The following is a 23,338-nucleotide window of genomic DNA, read 5'->3' as shown; positions in this document are numbered from 1 at the left end:
TGTTTCTTCCTGCCTATGCTTGTTTCCATCTTTATTGTATTTCATTGCAATATTTATGATTTCTAGCAAATAATAGTGGTGACAGTGGACATCCTTGTTTTAGCCTTGATCTTATTGGGAAAGCTTCTGTTTCTGCATTACTCTTTTATTTCATAAATGAAGAAATGAAACTCAGAAAAGGGAGAATACTTACACAGGTAGTAAGTGTTAGAGGCAAGATTTGAATCCAAGAGTTTTGGCTATAGCTTCATTCTTTCTGCTGCACCCCTGTAGAAACAGTGCCAATAAATAGAAGGTTTACATTTTAAAGTCAGAAATGAGACTCTTAAGGAAATATGTGGGAGAATATAAAAAGGAGAGAAAGGAGCAGGAGGTGCAAGTAATGGGGAAAACCAAATCCCAACAAACAGAAAGGCATTTCAGTCAGTATTCTGTTGTAAAATAAAAATTTGGAGGAAGGATTCTGATAAGGACACCTCCATCTCCCCCTGGATCAGTGATGGCGAACCTTTTAGAGACTGAGTGCCCAAACCGCAACTCTTACTCAGTATATGAGCCACTCCCTTACACCAGACAGGAGAGGAAGGAAGTACTCTTATTGGGCTGCTGGGTAGAGGGGCTGAGAAATATCCTCGGGCATGGTGAAGAGGGGGAAGGGAGCAATCCCTTTTGGCACATGTGCCATAGGTTTGCCAACACAGCCCAAGGTTTTGTCAGTGAATAAGTGGTTATAAAGTCTAGATCAATACTCATCAACCTTGTTTTGGCTGTAAGTTATTTGAGGGGACATAGTGTGTTGTGGGGCTAAAGCTGTCATCTAGTGCTTTACTTGGGGAACTTGAAAACAACCACAGAGGATTTAAAAGTACAATTTCTGGTAGGACTGCCAAGCTGGAGGGGTCTTGAGTACAAACCTGGAAACTGGGTATCTTGATATGAGAGGACCACCAAATTCATATCACCAGATACCCAGAACTGTGATTTCAAATTGTCTTCATAAAAATCACAAAAGGATTGCTGTTTGCATCTCTTGATGGAATTATACACATTTGCAAAATGTCAGATTCTTTAAATATGGAAATATGTAGCATGTTGCTCACTGTGTGACCATTTTAGAAAATCTTGAATAAAAAGTCTAATTATTAATATTTTTTGTCTTGGTGGGCACAAGTTGTGATGGAACTGATGCATATGGGCATCATATAAATTACACTGCATTACAAATAAAACACCACATTGTAACTTTTCCTCAGTAAAATTACTTCCTTTAATTATTACCAGCTGTAGATTGCTGAATTATGTACCAAGTGTATGGTACAAGATATCTCCCTAGTTACCTTGTTCTTCTTGTTAACCTCCCTCCAAATTCTTCACCTCTTTTGCTTGGTCACTGGACAGGGACTTGAGGTCTCTATACTTTGAAGCAAATAGGAAATGCCCACTTCCATCTCTTTTAATTTTGCTGTTCTTTTTCATTTGAAAACAACATAGTGGAAATAACACTGATTTGGGAGTTTGGAGCCACTGACAAGTTGTAGTGTAAGAGGGAGTTTTTAGGTATTTTATAGATATATATTTAAAGTGTGGCTGCCAGGAATCAAATATTCAGATTGATTCCATAATTAAAATAGACCCAAGTCAGGATCGGGTTTAAGGTAGTTTATTTACAATTAGGAAGGTAAAAGGTAGGGAAATAGAGAGAGGGAGAGGCTAGTCCAGGCCTGCAGAGGCTTGGATGGAGAGAGAGGGTTAAAAGGCTAATTAAACTAGGCTACAAGCCATAAGACCTTAGAAATCATAGAGGCTATAAGCCTACTTAAGGCAGAGTGATGATTCAGAGTGGAAGCAGTCTGAGGTCTCACCCGAGAACCTTCAGCACAATATTTTGGTATTTGTGCACTAACGAACTAAACTAAAATTCTAACCCCAAATAACAAACAAATTACTCTCCATCTATCTTATCTTATCTAATACTACCTGACTCTAGGGATCAAATCAAGGAAAGGTAAAAGGAAAATTATACAATGAACAATTAAAAAGTTCAAAGTACAAAGTAAACATGCAAAAGTAAATTAACAAAAAAATTAACAGCAAAACATCACATAGAAATACAAATACTACACCTCTTTAACTGGATGTTCTCACTACCCAGGAGAATAATTTCATACTTAGAAATTCGCTGGTTGGAATAAGCTTGAGTATGAAATACTCTTTGAAAAACTTCCTTAAAGCTGCTATTGAATTATTGACAAAAATCTGTTTCATGTGAGCTTTTGTTTCTTCAGTTATTATGTCTAACCCTAGGTGTGTCTCAGCCGCATCTATGATCCTATCCAGGAATCCAGCTGGTGTTTCTTTTAGACCCTGCTTAGCTTCCAAGATCAGATGAGATCAGGCGCATTCAGGGTGATATGGATGTGGAAGATTTTGACCATAGAGCCTTAGGGATATTCTGTAACACCATGAATAAGATTTTTTAATTCCCATGTCTCTCTGAATTTGATTATCCTCAGAAAATTTGTGTTATACTTTTTATTTATGAAGATTTAGAGGCTAAGTTCAAGGATTTATGGGGCAACATGCAAAAACAATCTTGTTTTTCATTAAGATTTTTGAGTAACATACCAAAAAAACTCCTTATGTTAGAAGAGATCAGTGAAACATATTTTCCTTTCATTTGCCCCATTGATTTCATTTTTATAAGGTTTTGACTTGGCCCTTTGCGATTTTGGAGGAAAGGTATTCCATATACTTTAGTGATGGTATAATTACAGATAGCCTATTGTTTTCCTTCTTTGGAGTTTTGTATTTTTCTTTAATGTCCTAAAAATTGAGAAATGTTTCAGTGGCTCTTTTCCTTTTTCTTTTTGATACTGTAGTCTCTACAACTAAACATAGGCAGAATGGATAAATATTTTCTGGATAAGAAGATTTAGGTGCATCTGAACAAGAGGAATCACTTTGTCCTATCTTTAGGGATCTTCTCAGCTAAGGAGTAGTACTTACAGTGTTAAGAATGCGCTTCCCTTCTTTAAGTATTAAGGCAGAAATCTACTATATTTCTTGGTTTTTTTTGGTTGAATTATTTGGGGTATATGGTTTTAAAATAGGTTTTTATTAAATTAATTGTATTTGACAAAAGTATAGATCTAGGGTATTGGGGTAAGAAATCACTATTAGGTAAAAATTACTGGGACAACTGAAAAGTAGTTTGTCAAAAACTAGATATAGACCAATATCTTTTATCATTCACTAAGATAAGGTCAAAATGGATACATGATCTGGACCAGTGATTCCCAAAGTGGGCGCCACCGCCCCCCGGTGAGTGCTGCAGCGATCCCGGGTGGCGGTGATGGCCACAGGTGCATTTATCTTTCCTATTAATTGCTATTAAAATTTTAAAAAATTAATTTCCAGGGGGCTAAGTAACATTTTTTCTGGAAAGGGGGCAGTAGGCCAAAAAAGTTTGGGAACCGTTGATCTAGACATACAAGGTTTTACCATAAACAAATTAGAAGAACAAGGAACATATTACATCTCATTTATGGAGGAGAAAAATTTATGAGTAAAGGAGAAGGGGGAACATTGTGAGATGCAAACAGAGAAATTGGAGTACATTAACTTGAAACGTTTTTGAACAAATAAAATAAATGTTGTCAAGATTAGAAGGAAAGCAGAAAATAGGGGGGAATTTTTCCACCATTTCTTGGATAGAGGTCTCATATCTAAAATATATTGAGAACTTTGTCAAAAATTATAGAAATAAAAGCCATCCTTCAGTTGATAAATGGGCAAAAGATATAGACAGTTTTTGGCTGAACAAATCAAAGCTGTATATAGATACATGAAAAAATGCTCTAAATGACTACTTATTAGGGAAATGCAAACCAAAACAATTTTGATATATCATTTCACACCTGTCAAATTGGGTAAAATGACAGAAGGGCAAAACGACAAATGTTAGAAGGGATGTGGAAAAGCGAGCACAGTAATAATACAGTGTTGGTGGAACTGTGAACTGAGACAACCATTTTAGAGAACAATTTGGAATTACAAGCAGTGAGGCATAAAACTGTGTATACTCTTAGATATTGCTGGACCTGTTTCTCAAGGAGATCAGGGAAAAAAGAAAAGAATCCATGTTTTAAAATAATTATATTGAGGGGATGTCGATCAATTGGAGAATGGCTAAACAAATTGTGATATGATTGTAATGAAATACTACTGTGCCTTAAGAAACAATGAGAAGACTAAATTTTTAAAAACTTATATAGAACTACCTGAGATAATAAAGAGTGAAATGGGTAGAACCAAGAGAGCATTAAATACAGCTACAGATTTAATAGTTGAAGAATAACTTGTGAATGTTCACCTTCAGAGAATGAACCGAGAAGTGGAAACATGAAAGACAATGTATATATATGTATCCATTTGCTGGATGATGCCTGCTATGGTGTGGGGAGGAGAGGGAGAGGCTGAGATAATATGGAAATAAATTTCATTATTAATGAATAAAGGAATATTTTTGTGCATATGAGGAACTTACTGAAGGGAAATTTATCTTGCTAACTTTTTTTTTTTCCTATTCCTACTTAAAGGTAAAACGTTGTATTCTTTTGTATCTAGGAGACCCAGCAAGCTGATGAACAGAGACATTTGCATCCATACATGGCCATGCTCTTATTACCTGGAACCTGAGAAACGATGGATCCCTGGCAAACTTTCATTGACTTCTACTTTGCTAAAATTTTTGGCTGATAAGAATGGAGAACTACTGGTCAGCTTACCCCTTTCAAGCATCAGTGAGATTAAAAAAGAATCTTCTCACTTAATCTTTAGCTCTATCACTATTCTGGAAAAGGAGCACTTGAAGCACTGGTTCAGTTCCTTCCAGCCTAGCCGGAATGTGGTCTTCAACATCATTGAGCATTTCTGGAGAGAACTACTGTTGTCTCAACCAGGAGCTCAGGCATCATCTCCCCAAATGACCAAGGGGAAAGAACTGACAGGCTTAATGGCCTCTTCCCAAAAACGGTTAGAAGATACAGCTAAGGTCCTTCATCATCAGGGTGAGCAATTTGATAACATCATGAAAGGACTGGACAAGATTGAATCTGATATGGATGTAGCTGACAGGTATAGTGCTTGACTTCTGAACTAATCTAAAACTTAACTTTATCCTAATCTTCCCTGGAAAGAATGTTCACCTAATCTTTTCCTTACTTAAATTTCTTCTCTTGAAAATTTTCAGTTCAGTATATAAATTCCTAGTAGGCAGAAAGAAGTTCTATTATTTCTTGTGTGTATGGCGCATGTAAAGCACACTTAATAGAATTGATATTCTACAAACAGGCATATCAATTATTACTTGTAAGTTCAGAAGATTGATCCTACACAGAATTAAATAATAGAATGGTTTAGTACTGAATTATTATTTGCTGCACACTTTGTGGTCTTTGGACTATATTCTAAAATATTCATTTGCTAATGTGTTTTCATGCAGGACTAAGCTAGGTGGCTCAGTGGATTGAAAGCTAGGCCTAGAAATGAGAGGTCTTGGGTTCAAATGTGGTCTTAGATACTTCCTTGCCGTGTGACCCTGGGCAAAGTCACTTAATCCCTATTGCCTGGCCTTTACTGTTCTTTTCCTTGGAATCAGTACACAATATTGATTCTAAGATGGAAGGTAAGGGTTATTGGAAAAAAAACCAACAGAACTAATTGTCTTTGAAGTTCATACTTAGTTTGGCAAGCATTTCCAGTGGCAACCAATGGTCAGATGTTTTCGAATTATAGCTTTCAATTCTTCTCTTTCTTATGTCTACATATACTTTAATTTCAGAATGTTTCATGTAATTTAAATTATAATTAATGGAATTTGTTAATATATTATTATGTAATTAATAATATGTTAATATAATTTAATTCCAGAAGTTTCCATATAATATTTACACTCAACTTGGATGTTTTGCCATATATCCATTCCCAAGTTTATAGTTCTTTGGCTTTGCTATTTATCATTGGTCACAGTGTTTATTTAATCTGATAAACTAACTAGGAAAACATCATTATCGATTTGTTGATTAAGAGCATCCATCAGTATATCACAAGTTGAAGTATCATCCTTATCCAAAAGATTTTTAATCAAAGAAAGTAGCATTATTATTAACCCAGTTCTGTTAAGTACAGAAGATCAGGAGTTCCTACTTATTCTACATAGTTAATACAATGGTAATGAGCAGTAGTCAGTTCTATTGTAAAAGCAATTTGTGTTGAGGTGAAACTGTTTTTTGTTTTGTTTTGTTTTGAAACCCTTACCTTCTGCCTTGGAGCCAATACTGTGTATTGGCTCCAAGGCAGAAGAGTGGTAAGGGCTAGGCAATGGGGGTCAAGTGACTTGCCCAGGATCACACAGATAGGAAGTGTCTGAGGCCAGATTTGAACCTAGGACCTCCCATCTCTAGGCCTGGCTCTCAATCCACTGAGCCACCCAGCTGCCCCCCTTGTAAAAGCAATTCCTGAGATTTCTAAATTGGCCATCTTATAAGGGAGGTCAAGAGTTTGCTCATCCAGCTGTGGATGGGCAGCATCCAAAGCTCTAGTGACCAATTTCAGATTGTTCATTCTGTGATTAATTGTAAAGAAAGTCTAAATTCCATTACCCCTCCCATGATACATTGTTCCTTTTCCACTTCTTGCTAGGTTTATACCTTTTTCTTTCATTAGGTTTAGGTAACATTTCTGCTAGGGAGTCTGATGCCTTCTAATTACAATAGAGGAGGATTTTCTCTAAAACGAAGGAACCGGGGGGAGAGGGGAGGGGCAGGTGGTGGGTGGCTTAGTGGCTTGAGAGCCAGGTCTAGAGTTGGAGGTCTTGGGTTCAAATGTGACCTCAGATACTTCCTAGCTGTGTGACCCTGGGCAAGTCACTTAACCCTCATTGCCTAGCCCTTACAGCTTTTCTGTCTTGGAACTAATGCACAGTATTGATTCTTAAGATGAAAAGTAAGAGTTTTTTGTTTTTTTTTTTTAAAAGGAAGGACGAACAGATTTGTCTTCTAAGGTCATATGGCCATGGTCTAATCTTTTATAGCCAAATTTTAAAAAAATTGTTGGAGATGCATAAAATGAATCTACTTTTTGTTTGCAACTGGAAACAAGTGTTCATAGATAATGGGGTCGGAATGTTTCATTGAAACTCAGTTCCTGACACCAGCCTGGATACTGCACCTTCTCCATACCTAAGGGTCTCCTCAGCCCTTAGTGAAGTGATCATCAAGTGATGTAGGATTGATCTGAGAGGACAGTGCAATCATCTACCAGTAGGGAAGGAATACAATGGTACTTTGATACACAAGCACCTTAAGTCACGAGCAATTTGAGATATGAGAAGTCACGAGTGAGATTTTATGCTTTAAGTCATGAGCGGATATTTGAATCATGAGCTTCTACCCTTGGGAGGAGCCCAAGGTGGATGAGGTAATCAGACAAGTGAGATTAAGGAAATGTTGAGGATTTGGGAAAAAATTAAAGTGTTTATTGAAAAGACACACCCAGAAAAAGTTGCACCAGGTCGTGTGTTGGAACTGTGTGATGGCACTTGCTTCACTCATTATCAAAACGTTCTGAAAAGGAGGAAGAAACAAACTTCCATGGAAAGACTTTTTTTTTTTTTTTTTTTTTTTTTTTTTGCCTGTGGACCTTAAGGGAGCAGGATTCTGTCTCTGAGGCAAGGGGCTACTGGGAGTTAAACACTAGCACTTGAAGGATAAACCTTATTTAAGGAGGCCATGGGTGGTGGCTTTTTATTTGTATAGGTAGTGACTAAATTTTAGGTAAAGTAGTTTAGATTAGGCCTGGTCTGGCCAGGCAGAAGAATCTGCCCTTGAAGACAGATAGAATAGAGTTTTTAGAAATTATTAGGAATTTTAGGTGTATTTATAGGGTATAAGATCAGTAATCTCTCTTTCTATCTCCGTTAGTTAGTATGGGGTGTGTGTGTGTGTGTGTGTGTGTGTGTGTGTGTGTGTGTGTGTGTGTATTAGAGCTTCTAGTAGTTTTCTTCTTTCTGACTTAAAACAATAATATTAATTTACAACTCTACTATATTCTCATTAAAATTTAAATTATTAAAAGCTGCTCTCTTACTTTGTTCAAAACCCCTATTTTAACCCTTACATTTAATTGGTGACCGAGAAGGGCCTTGAACCCACAACCTTCTGATCATTTTCCTCACATTTTACTGAAATTATCCCTAAGTCAAGTTCCTAGCAGTTAATTCTGTTACAACTGTTGATTATTTATGTTAAACAGCACCATCTACTGACAGAAAGTAGAACTGCAAACACAATTAACAATTATTTTAACTATGATTCTGTCTAATTCAAGTTGTGATGCTGTTTTAAAATGACCTATTATCCACCAGAATGTTACATGGTGGCTTTATATAGCTCTCTTCCTAGCTGTACTAATACTGATAGGAGGCCTGACATCTACCTATTACTCTTCATGAAAAAACAAAATGATAATTTGTTAGCTGAACCAAAAGCTCATCTTGAAGAAAAATGAGAAAATAACTTGAATGGCCTTAAGAAGCTAGGATCTCAAGACTTATATAAAAAGCATTGAGAAATCCCCAGAGTAAGATGAAATTTATCTCTCAACATTCCCTCATCAATCATTAGAGCTAACTCAGTCTCTATCCAGTCCTGCTCCATGCAGTTCTGTTCATACTAAAACCACCTCAACTCCTCGTCTTGTTCCAACTACCTCTAAATCTATCCAAATTCTTCCCACTTGACCTTTTTCCCTGCCTACATCCATTACCTGTTCTATTGCAATTCAGATAAAAAATGAGAGAGAAACCAAAAATAATTCAGTTACAGGCCTATTCCACTTAAAAGAGGTACCCACCTTTGATAAGAGTGGAGATGTAATTTTTCGCACATGTGATCCCGAATGAATTGATATTGAAAATTTGCTCCAATATTTTTTTACAGAAAGAGAGAAAAATAAAATTGTCTCTCTTGTCAATCAAGCTCAGGGAAGGAGAGCAGTTCATTGGGCTCCCAAGACCCAAAATGGAACCCCAACAATGAGCAAGATTACACAAGACTATGCCAGGCTGGAGAGGCATTATTAACCGCAATGAGAGCTTGCTCTGATAGGCTTGGTACACGGATGAAATTTGAGGGTCTTAAACAAAACCCCGATGAAAGTCCGTCCCAATTTATGGATAGACTTATTGAGCTGGGAGGTAGATATATAGACTTGGATCTTGCCAGAGAAAGGAATGTTAGACAAATAAGGAGACAGTTTGTGAAAAACTGTTGTAAAGTCGTCAGATATTATTTTAAGACCAATTGTCTGAATTGGGCTAATATGGACTTTGAGGAATTGAGGAGAGTAGTAGCTTATGTATTTAATGGCCATGAAAAGAAAGATCAGAAGAACAATGACTTAAGAGAGACATTAAGGAGAGAAATTAAAAGTTTAAAGGAGGAAATTGAAAGAGAAAAAGCAAATTGAGCAGTGGCCATAGCCTCTTTGCAAGAATACACAAATCAAATGCCATTGTATTACTTCTGTGAGAAAAGGAGTCATGTAATGTTAAATTGTAGAAACTGGAACCACTCAACATAAATTTTAGAAATAATGAGAACTCTAGGAATAACAACTTTAGAAATAATAACAATTATAGAAATAATAACAACAATAGAAACACATTTAGAAATACTAATCCAAATGAGGCAAATGATAATTTACAATAATATAACCGAAAAGGGACTCATCCATGCAATGCCCAGGGTGGAAATTCCTCTCAATATGAAGAACCCCAGAGAAATAGCTAAGGATCTTTATTATGATCTGAAAGGGGAGAAAGGACTCTGGAATCAGGGAGTGAAACCTTTGATTTCCCAGACATTGATATCTTAACACCAGTTATCCTAATCCATTCTCCCCTACATAGTAATGAACCTCATATAACCTTGAGAATTGGGGATACTTATTATGATTGTCTCTTAGACTCTGGAGCTTCCAGATCAGTGTTGATGAGTAAACCAGATTCCAAGTGCAATTCTATTGGGCTCTCTACATGTAGTAGGTGTATATGAGGTATCTCTGAAGGTCCTAAAGCTTTCCCCTTGAATAGTGTCTGTGGGACTTCTATCAGTAGAACATTCTTTCCTTCTAATGCTTAGCTCCCCTATAAATTTATTAGGGAGAGACCTTTTATGTAAACTTAGAACCACAATAACATGCTCTCAAGATGGTGCTATGAAGCTAGAATTGCCTGAGGAATCTTTGAAGTTGCTCCTTGTACTTCTCTTAGGAGGTGGACAAACCGCCCACCTTTGAAATACAAGCTGATATACTTGAATTTCTCTGGGCCACATCTTCATCTGAAGTAGGACTACTCAAATTAGCTGTTCCTGTGCAAATCAAAACAAAAGTTGGCCCATCTCCTTCCATTCCTCAGTATCCATTATCAAAAGAGGCAATTGAAGGAATCACCCCAATGATAAATTCTTTAATTGAACAACAAATAATAATCCCATGCAAATCAGAATACAATACACCTATCTTGCTTATTAAACCAAAATTAGATGAAAATGGAAAACCTGTTTTTTGATTTGTTCAGTATTTAAGGCCTGTTAATAATCATGTCATCAAAAGACACCCTGTTCCAAGTCTATCCACCATTATTTTCAGTATTCCTAGCACCGCTAAATATTTCACAGTAGTAGATTTGTGTTCCGCCTTTTTTTCAATACCCATCCGTGAATATTCCAGAAATATATTTGCCTTCACCTGGAAAGGTTTTCAATGGATGTGGTGTTGTTTGCCCCAAGGATATGTAGAAAATCCCACTTCATTTTTGCAGATTTTAATACAAGATTTAGAGAATATTAAGTGTAAGGAGAACCATTTGATACACTTTGTAGATGATTTGCTATTGGCCTCACTAAATGCCACAGCATGCCAAGAAGATAGTAAACATATTCTTTTGGAACTATATAAGAGAGGCCACAAGATATCAAAGGCAAAAAGTGGAGTATTTAGGGTTTATTTTAACTGCTGGTGCTTGCTTCATTTCCATTAAGTGCTCCCTCCACTAAGAAACAATTGAAAGCAATTCTAGGAGCAACAGAGTTTTGTAGACGGTGGATTCCTTGTTATGGTGAAATCACTAAACCCCTTATAGCACTGACTTTAAAAAATTCAGTCACTGAACCACTTAAGTTAGAGGTGGATCACCTGTCAGCTCTTTCTAAATTGAAACAGGCTATTCTGTCTGCCCCTGTCTAGGCATCCCAGAATATAAAAAGCCATTTACTTTACATGTATATGAATGGCGAGGGGTAGCTTCAGGTGTTTTAACTCAGACTTTATCATTTGTTCAACGTCTAGTTGCTTATTACTTGGCCTAGCTGGACCCAGTAGCGTTAGGAGCACCATCATGTCTTAGAGGTGTAGCTGCAACAGCTTTATTAGTAACTAAATCTGCTGATTTAGTATTGGGATGCCCACTAACAATAATGTGTCCACATGAAATTGAAGCATTGTTGCTAAGGCATAGAACACAGGCATTTTCTGACCAAAGACTTGCAATAATGAAGTATCCTTGTTAAGTAATGAAAATATCACCTTAAAACACTACATAACACTTAACCCTGTCATCTTGCTTCCAGATTTAGCAGTTGTAGGAGAACCATTACACAATTGTGAATCTTTAGTGTCCATGTCTGAAAAATCTTGAGATAAGGACACTCCTTAGACAACCCAGATCTAGTCTTATTTACTGATGGTTCTTTCATGAGGGATGGCATATGCTACACAGGAGCTACTGTAGTCACAGAAATTGCTACTCTCTGGTCAGCTTCACTGCCCTCAAATATAAATGCTCAAGGTGCAGAATTCATAGCTTTAAAACATGCTTGTATAATTGCAAAAGATAAGAAATCAACAATTTACACGGATTCCAGATACACATTTGGAATGTGTCATGCAGTGGTTATGCTTTGGCTTCAAAGGGGATTTTTGACTTCAGCTGGGAAAAGTATTGCAAATACAGAAATCATTAATGAAGTTCTTTCTGCTCTCCAACTACCTAAAGTCCTGGCTGTTGTACATTGCTCTGCCTACACAGGTGGAACTGACTCTGTCTCTAGAGGAAACCACCAGGCAGATGCTGCTATAAAACTTGGTGCCTTACAAGGGCCTGGACTAAATTCTAACTTTGGCAACTAGTAACAAATCAGATTCATTCCTTTCTTAAAATGAAAAGGAAGTAAAAAAATGGAAACAAAAATTCAAAGCAAACTAAATTAATGGAGTATGAGTGTCATCTGAAGGAAAACCCCTACTCTCTAGAAGTTTTTATCATCAAATACGTCAATCCATTCATAAAAATGGTCATTTTGGAACTCAAGGCATTGTAGACTCTGCTAAAAGAGTGTGGAGAGCCCCTGGTATAACTACTATAGCCTCTAAAGTGTGTGCAGCCTACTCTGCCAGTCAAACATATAATCAACATGCCTTTCATGGAAAAGCTTTTGGTGGACATCCTCTGGCTTACACACCTTTTGAATATCTACAAATCGATTTTATTACAATGTCAAAGGCTGGACATTATGAATTTTGTCTAGTCATAAGAAGACCAGCTGACCAGATGGCTGATAGGATTTCCTACCGCTTGCGCCACAGAAGCTTTTATTACCAAAGTGCTCTTAAAAAGAAATCATACCTCGTTTTGGCCTGCCAGCACATATTGATTCAGACAGGGGAACTCATTTTACTGAATCAGTTTTATCTCAGATTTATTCCTATTTGGAGATAATTCCTAAATTCCATGTACCGTATCATCCCCAGAGCTCAGGCCAAGTTGAAAGAATAGAGAACTTAAGACCATGATTGGAAAACTGTACACTGAGACTCATTTAAAATGGCCTGAGATTCTTCCTCTAGCCCTATTTTATTTTTGAAGCAGGCCCAGAGGAGATCTACACATCTCACCATTTGAGATGCTTTTTGGACCTCTGTCTATACAAGCCAAGCCTTTTTCCTCTGCATATACATCATTGCTAGGGGGAGATACTTCTATTGCTTCCTATGTATGGGATTTACAGATAAAATTAAGAGAACTTCAGGAATCTGGAGCTGCAGTATAAGCGGGACCTATAGACTTTCCCCTTCATGATCTTAACCCAGGAGATAAAGTATATATAAAGAACTTCCAGCACACAGATGCAACTCATCCGGCCTAGGAAGGTCGGTTTCATGTACTGTTAACCACTCCAACAGCTATAAAAATTGGAGAAAAGACCTCTTGGATACATTGCTCCCACGTAAAACAAGTACCTTTCATTAAAAATGACTGACTATATCCTGTCACATGAATTGAAGATAAAACTACAGAGACAACTGGATGTTATTTTCGCTAACATTGAACTCTGGAATTTTTATTTTTCAAATAGGATATTTGATTTTTCCTTGTACTTGAAGTACATGATACTAGTATTAATAATTTTTTTGATTTTCAATAGAATGTTTAGACATCCATTAGACAGTGTGTAAATGTATAATTTATATTACGTTTTAGGATTTGTATTTTGTTTTAAATATATGTACTGGCATGTATTCTGTTTAGAAATGGTTATTTTATTTTTATAGGACTATAGAGAAAAGTTAAATAAGTAAATGATAAGTGTTACAAAGTGTTATAAGTGTTGGTTAACACCCGCCTCAGTGGGGATTGATGGTATACTTTTTTTTAATGTATTATCTGTTAGATTATATATATTTTTATGTAGTATCTGTTAGATTTAAATTGATATCTCCAGGTTCTTATTTCCCATAGAGTATAATTTTTGTAAATTGTAAGATTTAGGATTGTATTATTTGTAATTATTTGTAATTGGGAATTATATTTTGTAAAATTCAAGATTTGAAATCTTTTGAGAGCAAGTTTAAGATTTGTTAACTCCCTGAATCAAGAAAAGTGAATTGTTTTAAGAAGACACTATAAAGAAATGGAAGATCAAAAGTGAACTGTGGGAAGTATTGATTAAACTGAAGGGTGTTGAATGCATCTAATCAATGTAAATTTCTTATGCCAAAGGAGATTCCTCTCTAATTGGCTTTTTGTCAATGCGCCTGCCTACCATTGGTTTTGTTTTCTTTCTCTTTTATTTCCCTTTTCCTTTACTATTATTTTAGTTTTTCTATTAGTTAGTATAATATTATAGGCATCTTTAAAAGATTTTTAGAAGTATAAGTTAGATATGTTTAACTGATCCATTGGGGAGAGTAGCCTCCCAAAGGATCACAGGGGTCATTGTAAAAAGGAATTCTTTAATTTCTTTAATTTAATGGGGGAGCTGGAGATCCTCTTACCATAGAGATGTGTAGGGATTAACTAGCCCACAGTCAGAGGAAGTGGGAACGGAGAACCCCCTGCTGAGCAAGCATCAGTTGCAGGTGGTCAGTTGATGACAGTTAGGAGTCAGTTGCTGACAGTTGGTTGGTGATTTTTGGGTAGTTAAACACTGGGAGTTGAAGGAGAAACCTTATTTAAGGAGGTCATGGGTGTTGGCTGCTTATTTATTAGTGTAGATAGGTAGTTAGTGAATCAATTTTAGGTAGAGTAGGTTAGATTAGGCCTGGTCTGCCAGGCAAGAAGAGCCTGTCCTGAGAAGACAGAGTAGGGTTTTTAGAAATTTTATTTAGTATTAGGAATTTTAGGTATATTAATAGGGTATAAGATTAATAACCTCCCTTTCTATCTTTCTCTCCTTTACTATGTTCTTTTACTATTATAAGAGGTAAAAATTATGGTTGGACTGAATATTTAAGAGTTTTGTTTGCCAGGAATGGATTACCCAATTCCAAAATTGAAGACCCAAGTCAGGATGACTTTTATGGTAGTTTACTTACAAATAGGAAGAGCAAAGGTAGGGAAAATGAAAGAGAGAGAGAGAGAGACAGACAGACAGACACACACACACACACACACACACACACACAGAGACAGAGAGACAGATTGAGGGGAGGGGAGAAGGAGAGAGAGAGAGAGCATGTGCTTCAGAGGCCCCAGCAAAGGGGAGCACGGAGGTTAATTAAACAAGGCCTTAGCCATGATGCCTCTTCTAAGACAGGAGGCCTCCTCGGAGGCTAGTCCTCCAGAAAAGCCAAAGAAAAGGGAGTCAGCCTTTCTGTCATCCGTGTGACAATCCAAAGAGAAGCAGTCTGAGGTCTTGAACCCGAGCTCTTCCAAGGCCAAGTTCAAAGGGCAAAATCTCCTGCATAGGAAGTTGCCATCATATTTAAAAGATAGTTCTTTGCGTCACTTCCTGCGTCCACCCTCTAGTTCTACGTGGACAAATGGCAGCCTCAACCTTGTTTTGGACTGCCCAGGGGGCAGCCACTTGTTTTTGATTTGTCTCTTACTGGCACATGTAGATCATAGACCTCTACCCTTGCTACTTAATTCTAAGTTTGGTGGGGTGTACATATTCCTTGTGGCTAAAGTCTAGAGAATGAATAGGGGTGAGCTAATTCCAGCTTCACACTATCTCTAGTTTAACTAAACTAAATTGTTTATTATTAAGTTTCTTTGGATTGTCCTGGATCATTGCATTGCTACTAGTAAAGAAATCCATTACATTTGATTATGCCACAATGTGAATTCTCTTTTTTCAAGCTCATTTTGACATACCAAGGGGATATCAAAGTGAAGGCGCGTAGGGAACAATTGGCAATGTGGGACTTGTTCTCGGGAGGAATATTAGGGCTAATCATACAGCTTGGCAGTCAGTTGCATAAATGTGACAGTTGAATTCATGAACGTTGGTGAAATCAGCAAAGGAGAGGATCTAAAGGGGGAAAAAAAAGGAACCCAGCAGAGAGCTTTGGAAGATATCTATACTTGTAGTCAGGAGCTGGTTGATGATCCAGAAAGGGAAACTAAGAAGGAATAAGACAGTTAGGAAGAATATGAGGAGAGAGCAGTGTTGTGTAAGCTAAGGTGTAGAAAAAAAGGATCTGTGGGTGGTTTAGCAGTTTCAGAAACTCCATAGAAGTAAGGCGAAGATTGAGAAAAGGTTGTTACACTTAGCAGTTAGCTTATTGTTAACTTTGGAGAGAAAGTTTCCTTGAAGAGATGGGGGTCTAAAGCTAGATGAGAAAATGTGATAGAGAGGGTGAGATGAGAAAATGGAGGTAATGAAGGGTATATAAATCTTCCTAGGATGTTGGCTGTAAGAGAAGGAGGATCACTTGAGGTATCAGGGCTAAGTGAAGGATTTTTTTTTTTTTTTAAGAATAAAGATTAGACGTGTTTGTAGGCAACAGGGAAGGAAGCAGTGGCAATACCCAAAGAACTAGAAAATGAGAGGAAGAAAGGAAATGATATTGAGGACAAGCTCCTAAAGGAAACTCCAGGAGAATGGTTTCAAGAGCATTAGTGGAGAGATTGGTCTTAGCAAAAAGTAGGCTCCCTTTCCATTTGCTCTAGGAGCAAAAGTTGAGAGAATTTGGGATGATGAAAAGGGGTTGTAGACTAGGATAGAAGTGGGGTGCTAACCTCTGATTTTTCAGTAGAATGGGAAATGATCAGCCGTCTCTTGAGAGGGAGAAAATAAGAAGAGGTAATGTGTAAGGCTTGAGTAGAAAGGAGATTTAGAATAGGTATTATTGGGGAAGAGTGTGTTAGTTAATCAGGGAAAAATACTGGGGCTGCTATGCAGCAGTGATGACCCAGTTGAGAAAAGATGACGTTCTTGTAGTGAAACAGTAGGAAAAGTGTGTGACTTTCTCCAAAACATTCATTACTGTGTGAGGAGAGAAGGAGAATGGTGGGGTAATTACAGATCATCATTATGATGAATTAATAATCATAAATAAGTATTACAGTTTAAGAAAGTAAGTTTTGGTGCCTCCTCCATATTTTTATTTTAGTGTCATTCTTAAATTTGATTTTTAGAACAAACAGAGCAGAGCAGGTGGTATTTATATCTACTTTATATGTAAGGAAACTGGGGCTCATGGAGGTCCAGATGGAGATTAGGTGGATTACCCAAGGTCAGATCTAAGATGAGCTTTTAAATCTGCTTGCTTTCATTCCATTATCATTGCTTGTTTTTATATCTACCTATATGTAAAACCTTATTTTCTGGCTTAGAGTCATTACTATTACTTAGAACATTACTGTTCTAAGGCTGAAGAGCGATAAGGGCTAAGGCAATTAAGATTAAGTGACCCAGGGTCACACACCTAGGAAGTATCTAAAGTCAAATTTGAACCTAGGACTTCCTGTCTCCAGGTCTGGCTTTCTATCCACTGAGCCACTTCACTGCTCCTATTATTTTTTAAAAAGAAATATCTTCTAATGTGTCTGTTTCCTTTAAATGAAGGCATTGGACTAGTTGCTCTCCAAGTACCCTTTTCAGTCTGACATTATGTTTCTAAGTCACAGTTTATTGTAGTTGGTAGAATTTTCTGTGATCATTGAAATTTCAGTGGTATGTTTGATTTCCACTAAAAGTTCACCTTCATATGGTGTTTACCAGTTACTTTTTATAGTGTTTCATGAGGTAGTTAATTCACATATTCTATATTCTTTTTACAGATAAGGAAAACAGAGGCTAGGAGAGTAATTTTCTCATTGTCTGCAGCTGATCAATGTTGGACTGAATACTGAGTCCTCTAGACCAGGGGTTGGCAACGTATGACTCTCGAGCCATATCTGGCTCTTTTGAGGGCCAGATATGGATCTTTCTGCAGGAGCCATAAAGTCAATTTTTTTCAGGTGCTGTTTCAGGAGCACGCACTGTGAGCACTGTATAGCTCTCAGAAAATTACATTTTAAAAAATGTGGCATTTATGGCTCTCATGGCCAAAAAGGTTGCCGACCCCTGCTCTAGACTTTTGCTGTTTTTATTCTATACCATACTTCCTCTAGTATACAGCCAAAAAACCCTTACTATGTTTTCTTAAACATTTGATTTATTGCAATTTCTTTTAAGTCAGAATTGCATATAAGAACACATTCTTGAAGTATCAGACCCTCCTCTTTCTCTCTTTCTGCTTCTTTTTCTTTCTCTTCTCTTTCTCTGTGTATGTGTGTGTATTTTTTTTTTTTAAACTCATACCTTCCATCTTAGAATCAACACTGTGTACTGATTCCAAGGCTGAAAAGTGGTAAGGACTAGGCTATGGGGGTTAATTGACTTGCCCAGGGTCACACAGCTCTGATGTGTCTGAGGCCAGATGTGAATCCAGGACCTCTTGTCTCTAGGCCTCACTCTCAATTCACTGAGCCACCTAGCTGCCCACTTGGGCTATATTTTATTTTCTTCAATAATGCTTTATTTTTATGTAATTACGTGTAAAAATGATTTTTGGCATTCATTTTCTAACATTTTGAGTTCCAAATTCTCTCTCTTCCTCTCCCTCCCCTTTTCTTGAAATGGTTAAAACTTGATCTTGGTTTAAGCATGTGCTTTCGTACAAAACACATATCCATATTCTTGGCTATATTGTTACTGAACATGTTGTTTTTGTTGTTTTTCTGTTTAGATTACTCACAGAACTTGAAGCTCCTTCTTGGTGGCCTTTTAGTACCAAACTCTGGAAAAGTCCATCTGAAACAAAACCCAAGGAAAGTGCTTCAGTGCCTAGTCCTGAGGCTGTTGGAAAATCAGGGGTGATAATAAAAATTCCAGCAATTATCTCACAAAGCACTGAGTTGCATGCTAAACCTGGAAAATTTACTGTCTTTGTTTCTGGGTTGGAAATCAGTGATTCTAATTCTCAGCTTCTGCACAGATTTGAAAGGGAAGATGTAGATGACATTAAAGTTCACACCCCTTATGAAATCAGCATACGCCAGAGATTTATTGGTAAACCAGACACAGCCTATCGACTGTTGTCAGCAAAGATGCCAGAGATTATCCAAATTTTAGAAGTACAATTCAGCAAGAAAATCGAGTTTTTAGAAGATGCAATGGTGTTCCAAAGCACAAGAGACTCACCTCAAGCAGAAAAGGGCACTTCCATCTGGCGTGCAGGTGAGTGGCAGGTGCAGAACTACCTTCATCTTATTGGAAAATGATGGTACAAACTATCCTTCCTCTGAACGAGTCACACTTGGAAATGATGTCCTCATCTGTAGGGGTCTCCTTAAAAGGTCTGTGATATTCTGTGTTGGTTGGCCACTCTTTCCTCTTTTGCAGTTCTCACTCTCTCCATGCCTTAAAGGGTTTCATAAATTGCTGCAGATCTTTTAATGTTTTTAGGGGCCACATCACCAATTTATTATAGCGTGAGTTTGTTAGGTCTTTTAGAACCCAGGTCCTCTTTGTACTAAGAAGAGCTTTTCAGAATAAGTTTATATGCCATGTCTTAAAGTTACTGGGATCTATGAGTTTCACTTCTTTTTAGGTATTATTTTGCATAGAGCACAATTTAAGGTGGTTTTTTTTAAAATTTTAAATAAGATTTTGTTAGGACAGGTAAATAGCCTGGGTTCAAATATGGCCTCAGATACTTCCTAGCTGTAGGTCCCTGGGCAAGTCACTTAACTCCAATTGCCTACCCCTTACCACTCTTCTGCCTTGGAACTGATACTTAGTGTTGATTCTAAGGTAGAAGATAAGGGCTTAAAAAATAGTTTTTATTGATGGCTTTTAATTTTTACACACATTAATTTTCTCCAATATCTCTTTTGCCCTCTTTCCAGAAAACTATCCCATATAACAAATAGTATCTTTAAAAATAAATAAGAGGAAGAAGAGGAAAAAGCATGAAAATATGTGCTACATATCACTATGCAATTTAAGTTTGAAAGTATTTAAATAGCTTTTGGCGACTCAGGAAGAAGGTAGTTGATTATATACTCATAAAAATTTCTGTTTTTCGTTATGTTAAACATATTTCATAGGTTTGAGTCTAGAACCATATTTTCTAGAAGAATCTTTTATTATTAAAATATTATCCTTAATTAGCAGAAAAAATATATTTCATTTGTTAAAATTTCTTCTAGATTATAAAATTTTTGGTTTTTATGTCACTATTTCATTTTGAAATTTACCTAATCTTTCTTTTCACATTTGGTGCATATATCTATTTAATAATTTTTTTCATTATCTTTGTTTTCTTTAGGCATAATGTAGTTTCCCATTTTATTTCTCTTGACCTCAGTTTTTGTTATAAATCATGATTGCAACTTCCGTCTTTCTCAGATTCACTTAAAGCATAATAGATCTTGTGTCATCTCTTGATTTTCATTTAATGTCTGTGTTTTTAAGAAATATATTTCTTGTAGCAAATTTTGGGGCTTTGATTTTTTATCAATTTCCATTTTCTTTCTTTAATTCATATCTTAGGTTTTTATAGTTTGTGATTTTTTTCTATTTAATATACATATGTGTATGCTATATATATGTATGTGTGTGTACTATATATGCACATAAATATGAGTGTATATATTTATTCATATATACATAGATATATACGGAGGGAGAAGTATAGTCCTCTCTTTTTTTTTAAAGTCTCAGTTAGCCCTTGTGCTTTGTTTTGCTTTTATGAATATAATCAAGGTCTGTCTCACTCTCCAAGCCTAATTCCTTGAATTTACTTTTATTTATATTCTTATAGTCTTTATCACCCTCACTTTTTTCTCTCGTCTACCTCATCTACCCTCCTTCCCTCCTGCCTCACATAAAAAGGGCCTAATCCTTTTTCCTCTACCCCCTGTAAGCATTAAATTTTAATGGTTTGGCTAAAATATATGAAGATTATAAATAATAGTGGTGGTTGCCGATTCAAAGTATTATTGCTCAAAGTTGAAATTACTTTAATAGCTTTTATTTACAAAAGAGCTGGAAAGGGTGAAAGTAGAGAAATACAAAAGGATAGAAAAGACATTAGCCTAACTAAATATTGCTCTGGTGCTTGACTCAACCAGGACTTGGTTGACCTTCAATAGGAATTAAACTCTCTCCAGAAGACAGGAAGGGAAAGCCTGCTATCCACTCACCCAAGTTCCCTCCAAGAGGCAAGTCAAGACAGTGACTCCAGCTGAAGGTGATTCTTGAGGCTGACTTTCTTCCTTGAGCTAACCTTCTTGAAGCTGACTTCCCTCTTGAAGTCCAACTCCTCCTTGGAGTCCACTTCCTTCCCTAGCCCCAGAAATTCAGGGCCTTTTATAGTAGGTTCTTGTCTCTTCTCCTTTTCACAGGGGCCAATCACAACTTCCAAATTGTCTAGCACTGCCCATGGGGCAGTGTTTGTGGGAACCATTTCTCACCTTTGGAGGGTGTGGGGGAGGGTGGTGGTGGTGGTGGTGGTGGTGGTGGTGGTGGTGGTGGTGGTGGTGATGATGATGATGATGATGAAAACTCATCAAAAGGTTCACAGATTCCTGGCTGATTGAGTTTCTGAGGGTGTGAATTCTCTAAGTGGTTTGTGAGCTCCTCCACCTAGTTCAAGCTTTTGTTGATTCAATCAAGAGGTAGGCAAAGGAGAGTTTATCCTGTCTTCACAATCTGGTGAGGTACTAAGTAGGAGTATTTAAGCTATTGTTAACCAAAGTGTTAAATCCATCTAGGCAAAGAGAATAAAGGATTCCCTTTCACAAATGTAAACTCAAAGAGAACAAAGAATTCCCTTTTATAACCTCCATTATTTTGTTTCAGTGCCAGTCAATGATCAGGCTTATACTCATTCACTTTCTAAGAAATGTTGTTTCAGTACACCTTTGTGTTTCTTTTTCCCTTCCAGGACACTAGACCAGTGATGGGCAAACTTTTTTTTTTTAAATTTTAAACCCTTAACTTCTGTGTATTGACTTATAGGTGGAAGATTGGTAAGGGTAGGTAATGGGGGTGACTTGCCCAGGGTCACACAGCTGGGAAGTGTCTGAGGCCGGATTTGAACCTAGGACCTCCTGTCTCTAGGCTTGGCTCTCAATCCACTGAGCTACCCAGCTGCCCTTGGGCAAACTTTTTAAAGAGGAGGGCCAAAGGAAAGGAAATGCTCATCTGTCAGTCTGTTTCTAAGGCAACTCTTTTGAAGTTTCATTGTATTGTATCCTACTCATTGTATTTGTCAGATTAGGAATAATGTTGCGAGGTGGGATAGAACATTTCAGGGGACTGCATCTGGCCCGCGGGCCTGTAGTTTGCCCACCACTGCTCTAGACTCTATTTCTAGGAGTATTAATCCTTGTTAGAGACCAGTGTGAAGTTCTCTATCTTGGGAGAGAGGAGACAGGAGGGAAAGGTGGCAATCCTGTCCTTTGCCATTTTTCCTTTCCTGTTTATCCTTTTTGATGTCATGCCATCCTTTCTTTGAATCTATGACCATCCTTTTCAAACTTTCCTGGGATATTTGCTCTTCTTCCCTCTCCTTGGAAAGAGATGTATTACTGAGATCCATAGTCCTGTCTTGGAAAAGCTAATTTCCTAAGTGGTCCATCTCTCATAGAGTTGGTCACAACACCTCTATCTTCACCTTGTTTCTCAAAGTCATTATGTAATGCTCTTATCTGTCTTTTATCAGTGCCCCCTGATTTTCTGCATTCGTCTTACTCTTTCTACATGTTTCTTGCCCTCAACCCCATCTCTTCTTGTAGACTTGGTGCTTTTGTGCCCTATCCTTAACACTTGTGGCTTGTTCTTTGTTCAACCTGTGGGTAGTTTATTGCCATAGGGAGAATCCAAGAGAACACTGTAGTTGAGCCTGATCTCCACCTTTTTCTGGTCCATTCTTCAGGACTCTCTTTCCCACCAATTAACTTTCTTCAGTCTAGAAGCTGACCTTGAAGGGCCTGGCAGAGAGAAGACTGAAAGAAATCTCCCTGGGACAGTCTTAAAGAATAAAGCTTTTGAAATAAATTTTTAAAAAAGCTTAGTGAAATAAAAGTTTTTTATATTTTTTCTCCTTCCTGATGTTGCTGATTTTGTTGCATTTTAGGGGTGCTTCTTATTTTTTGAGGTGGTAGAACTATGTCCAAAATTATTTGGCATAACATCATCTTCTCAAGATTCCTAGTTGGTCTTTAAAAGATAGGAGACCAAGAAGTGAAGAGAAAAAGAGGAGGACATTCCTGGGACAAAATGAAAATGTGCAGGACATGTTCAGGGAGTCTGGACAGGGAATGATAAAACTGGTTGTAGATGGACTTGAATTCTGGCAGTGGCTTTAAATTTTGCTTGGTAGAGAGTGCAGATTTTCTGAGAGGACTGACATGACTATAGCTGGAGATATAGTGGAAAAGTTAATTATATAGTGGAAATTTAACTCCCAACAAAATTGTTAACCCATTTTTTGTATA

The 23,338-nt window shown here is 37.2% G+C and overlaps 1 protein-coding gene across 1 annotated transcript in view; it reads left to right on the top strand.

Moving 5' to 3' along the window:
- The window catches only part of SNAP47 (synaptosome associated protein 47), a 72,076-nt gene that overhangs the window by 2,810 nt on the left and 45,928 nt on the right, over positions 1-23,338 (top strand). Inside the window, exons 2-3 of the mRNA XM_044681593.1 lie at positions 4,627-5,136; positions 18,580-19,070. Coding sequence (XP_044537528.1) covers positions 4,643-5,136; positions 18,580-19,070 — 985 coding nt within the window. The 5' untranslated portion in view covers positions 4,627-4,642. The remainder of the gene's footprint in view (positions 1-4,626; positions 5,137-18,579; positions 19,071-23,338) is intronic.

The sequence above is a fragment of the Gracilinanus agilis genome, chromosome 1 (assembly GCF_016433145.1).
Source record: "Gracilinanus agilis isolate LMUSP501 chromosome 1, AgileGrace, whole genome shotgun sequence".
NCBI classification, from domain to species: Eukaryota; Metazoa; Chordata; class Mammalia; order Didelphimorphia; family Didelphidae; genus Gracilinanus; species Gracilinanus agilis.
Note: the sequence above shows the minus strand (reverse complement) of the source record. Positions and strands in the feature narration are given on the sequence as shown.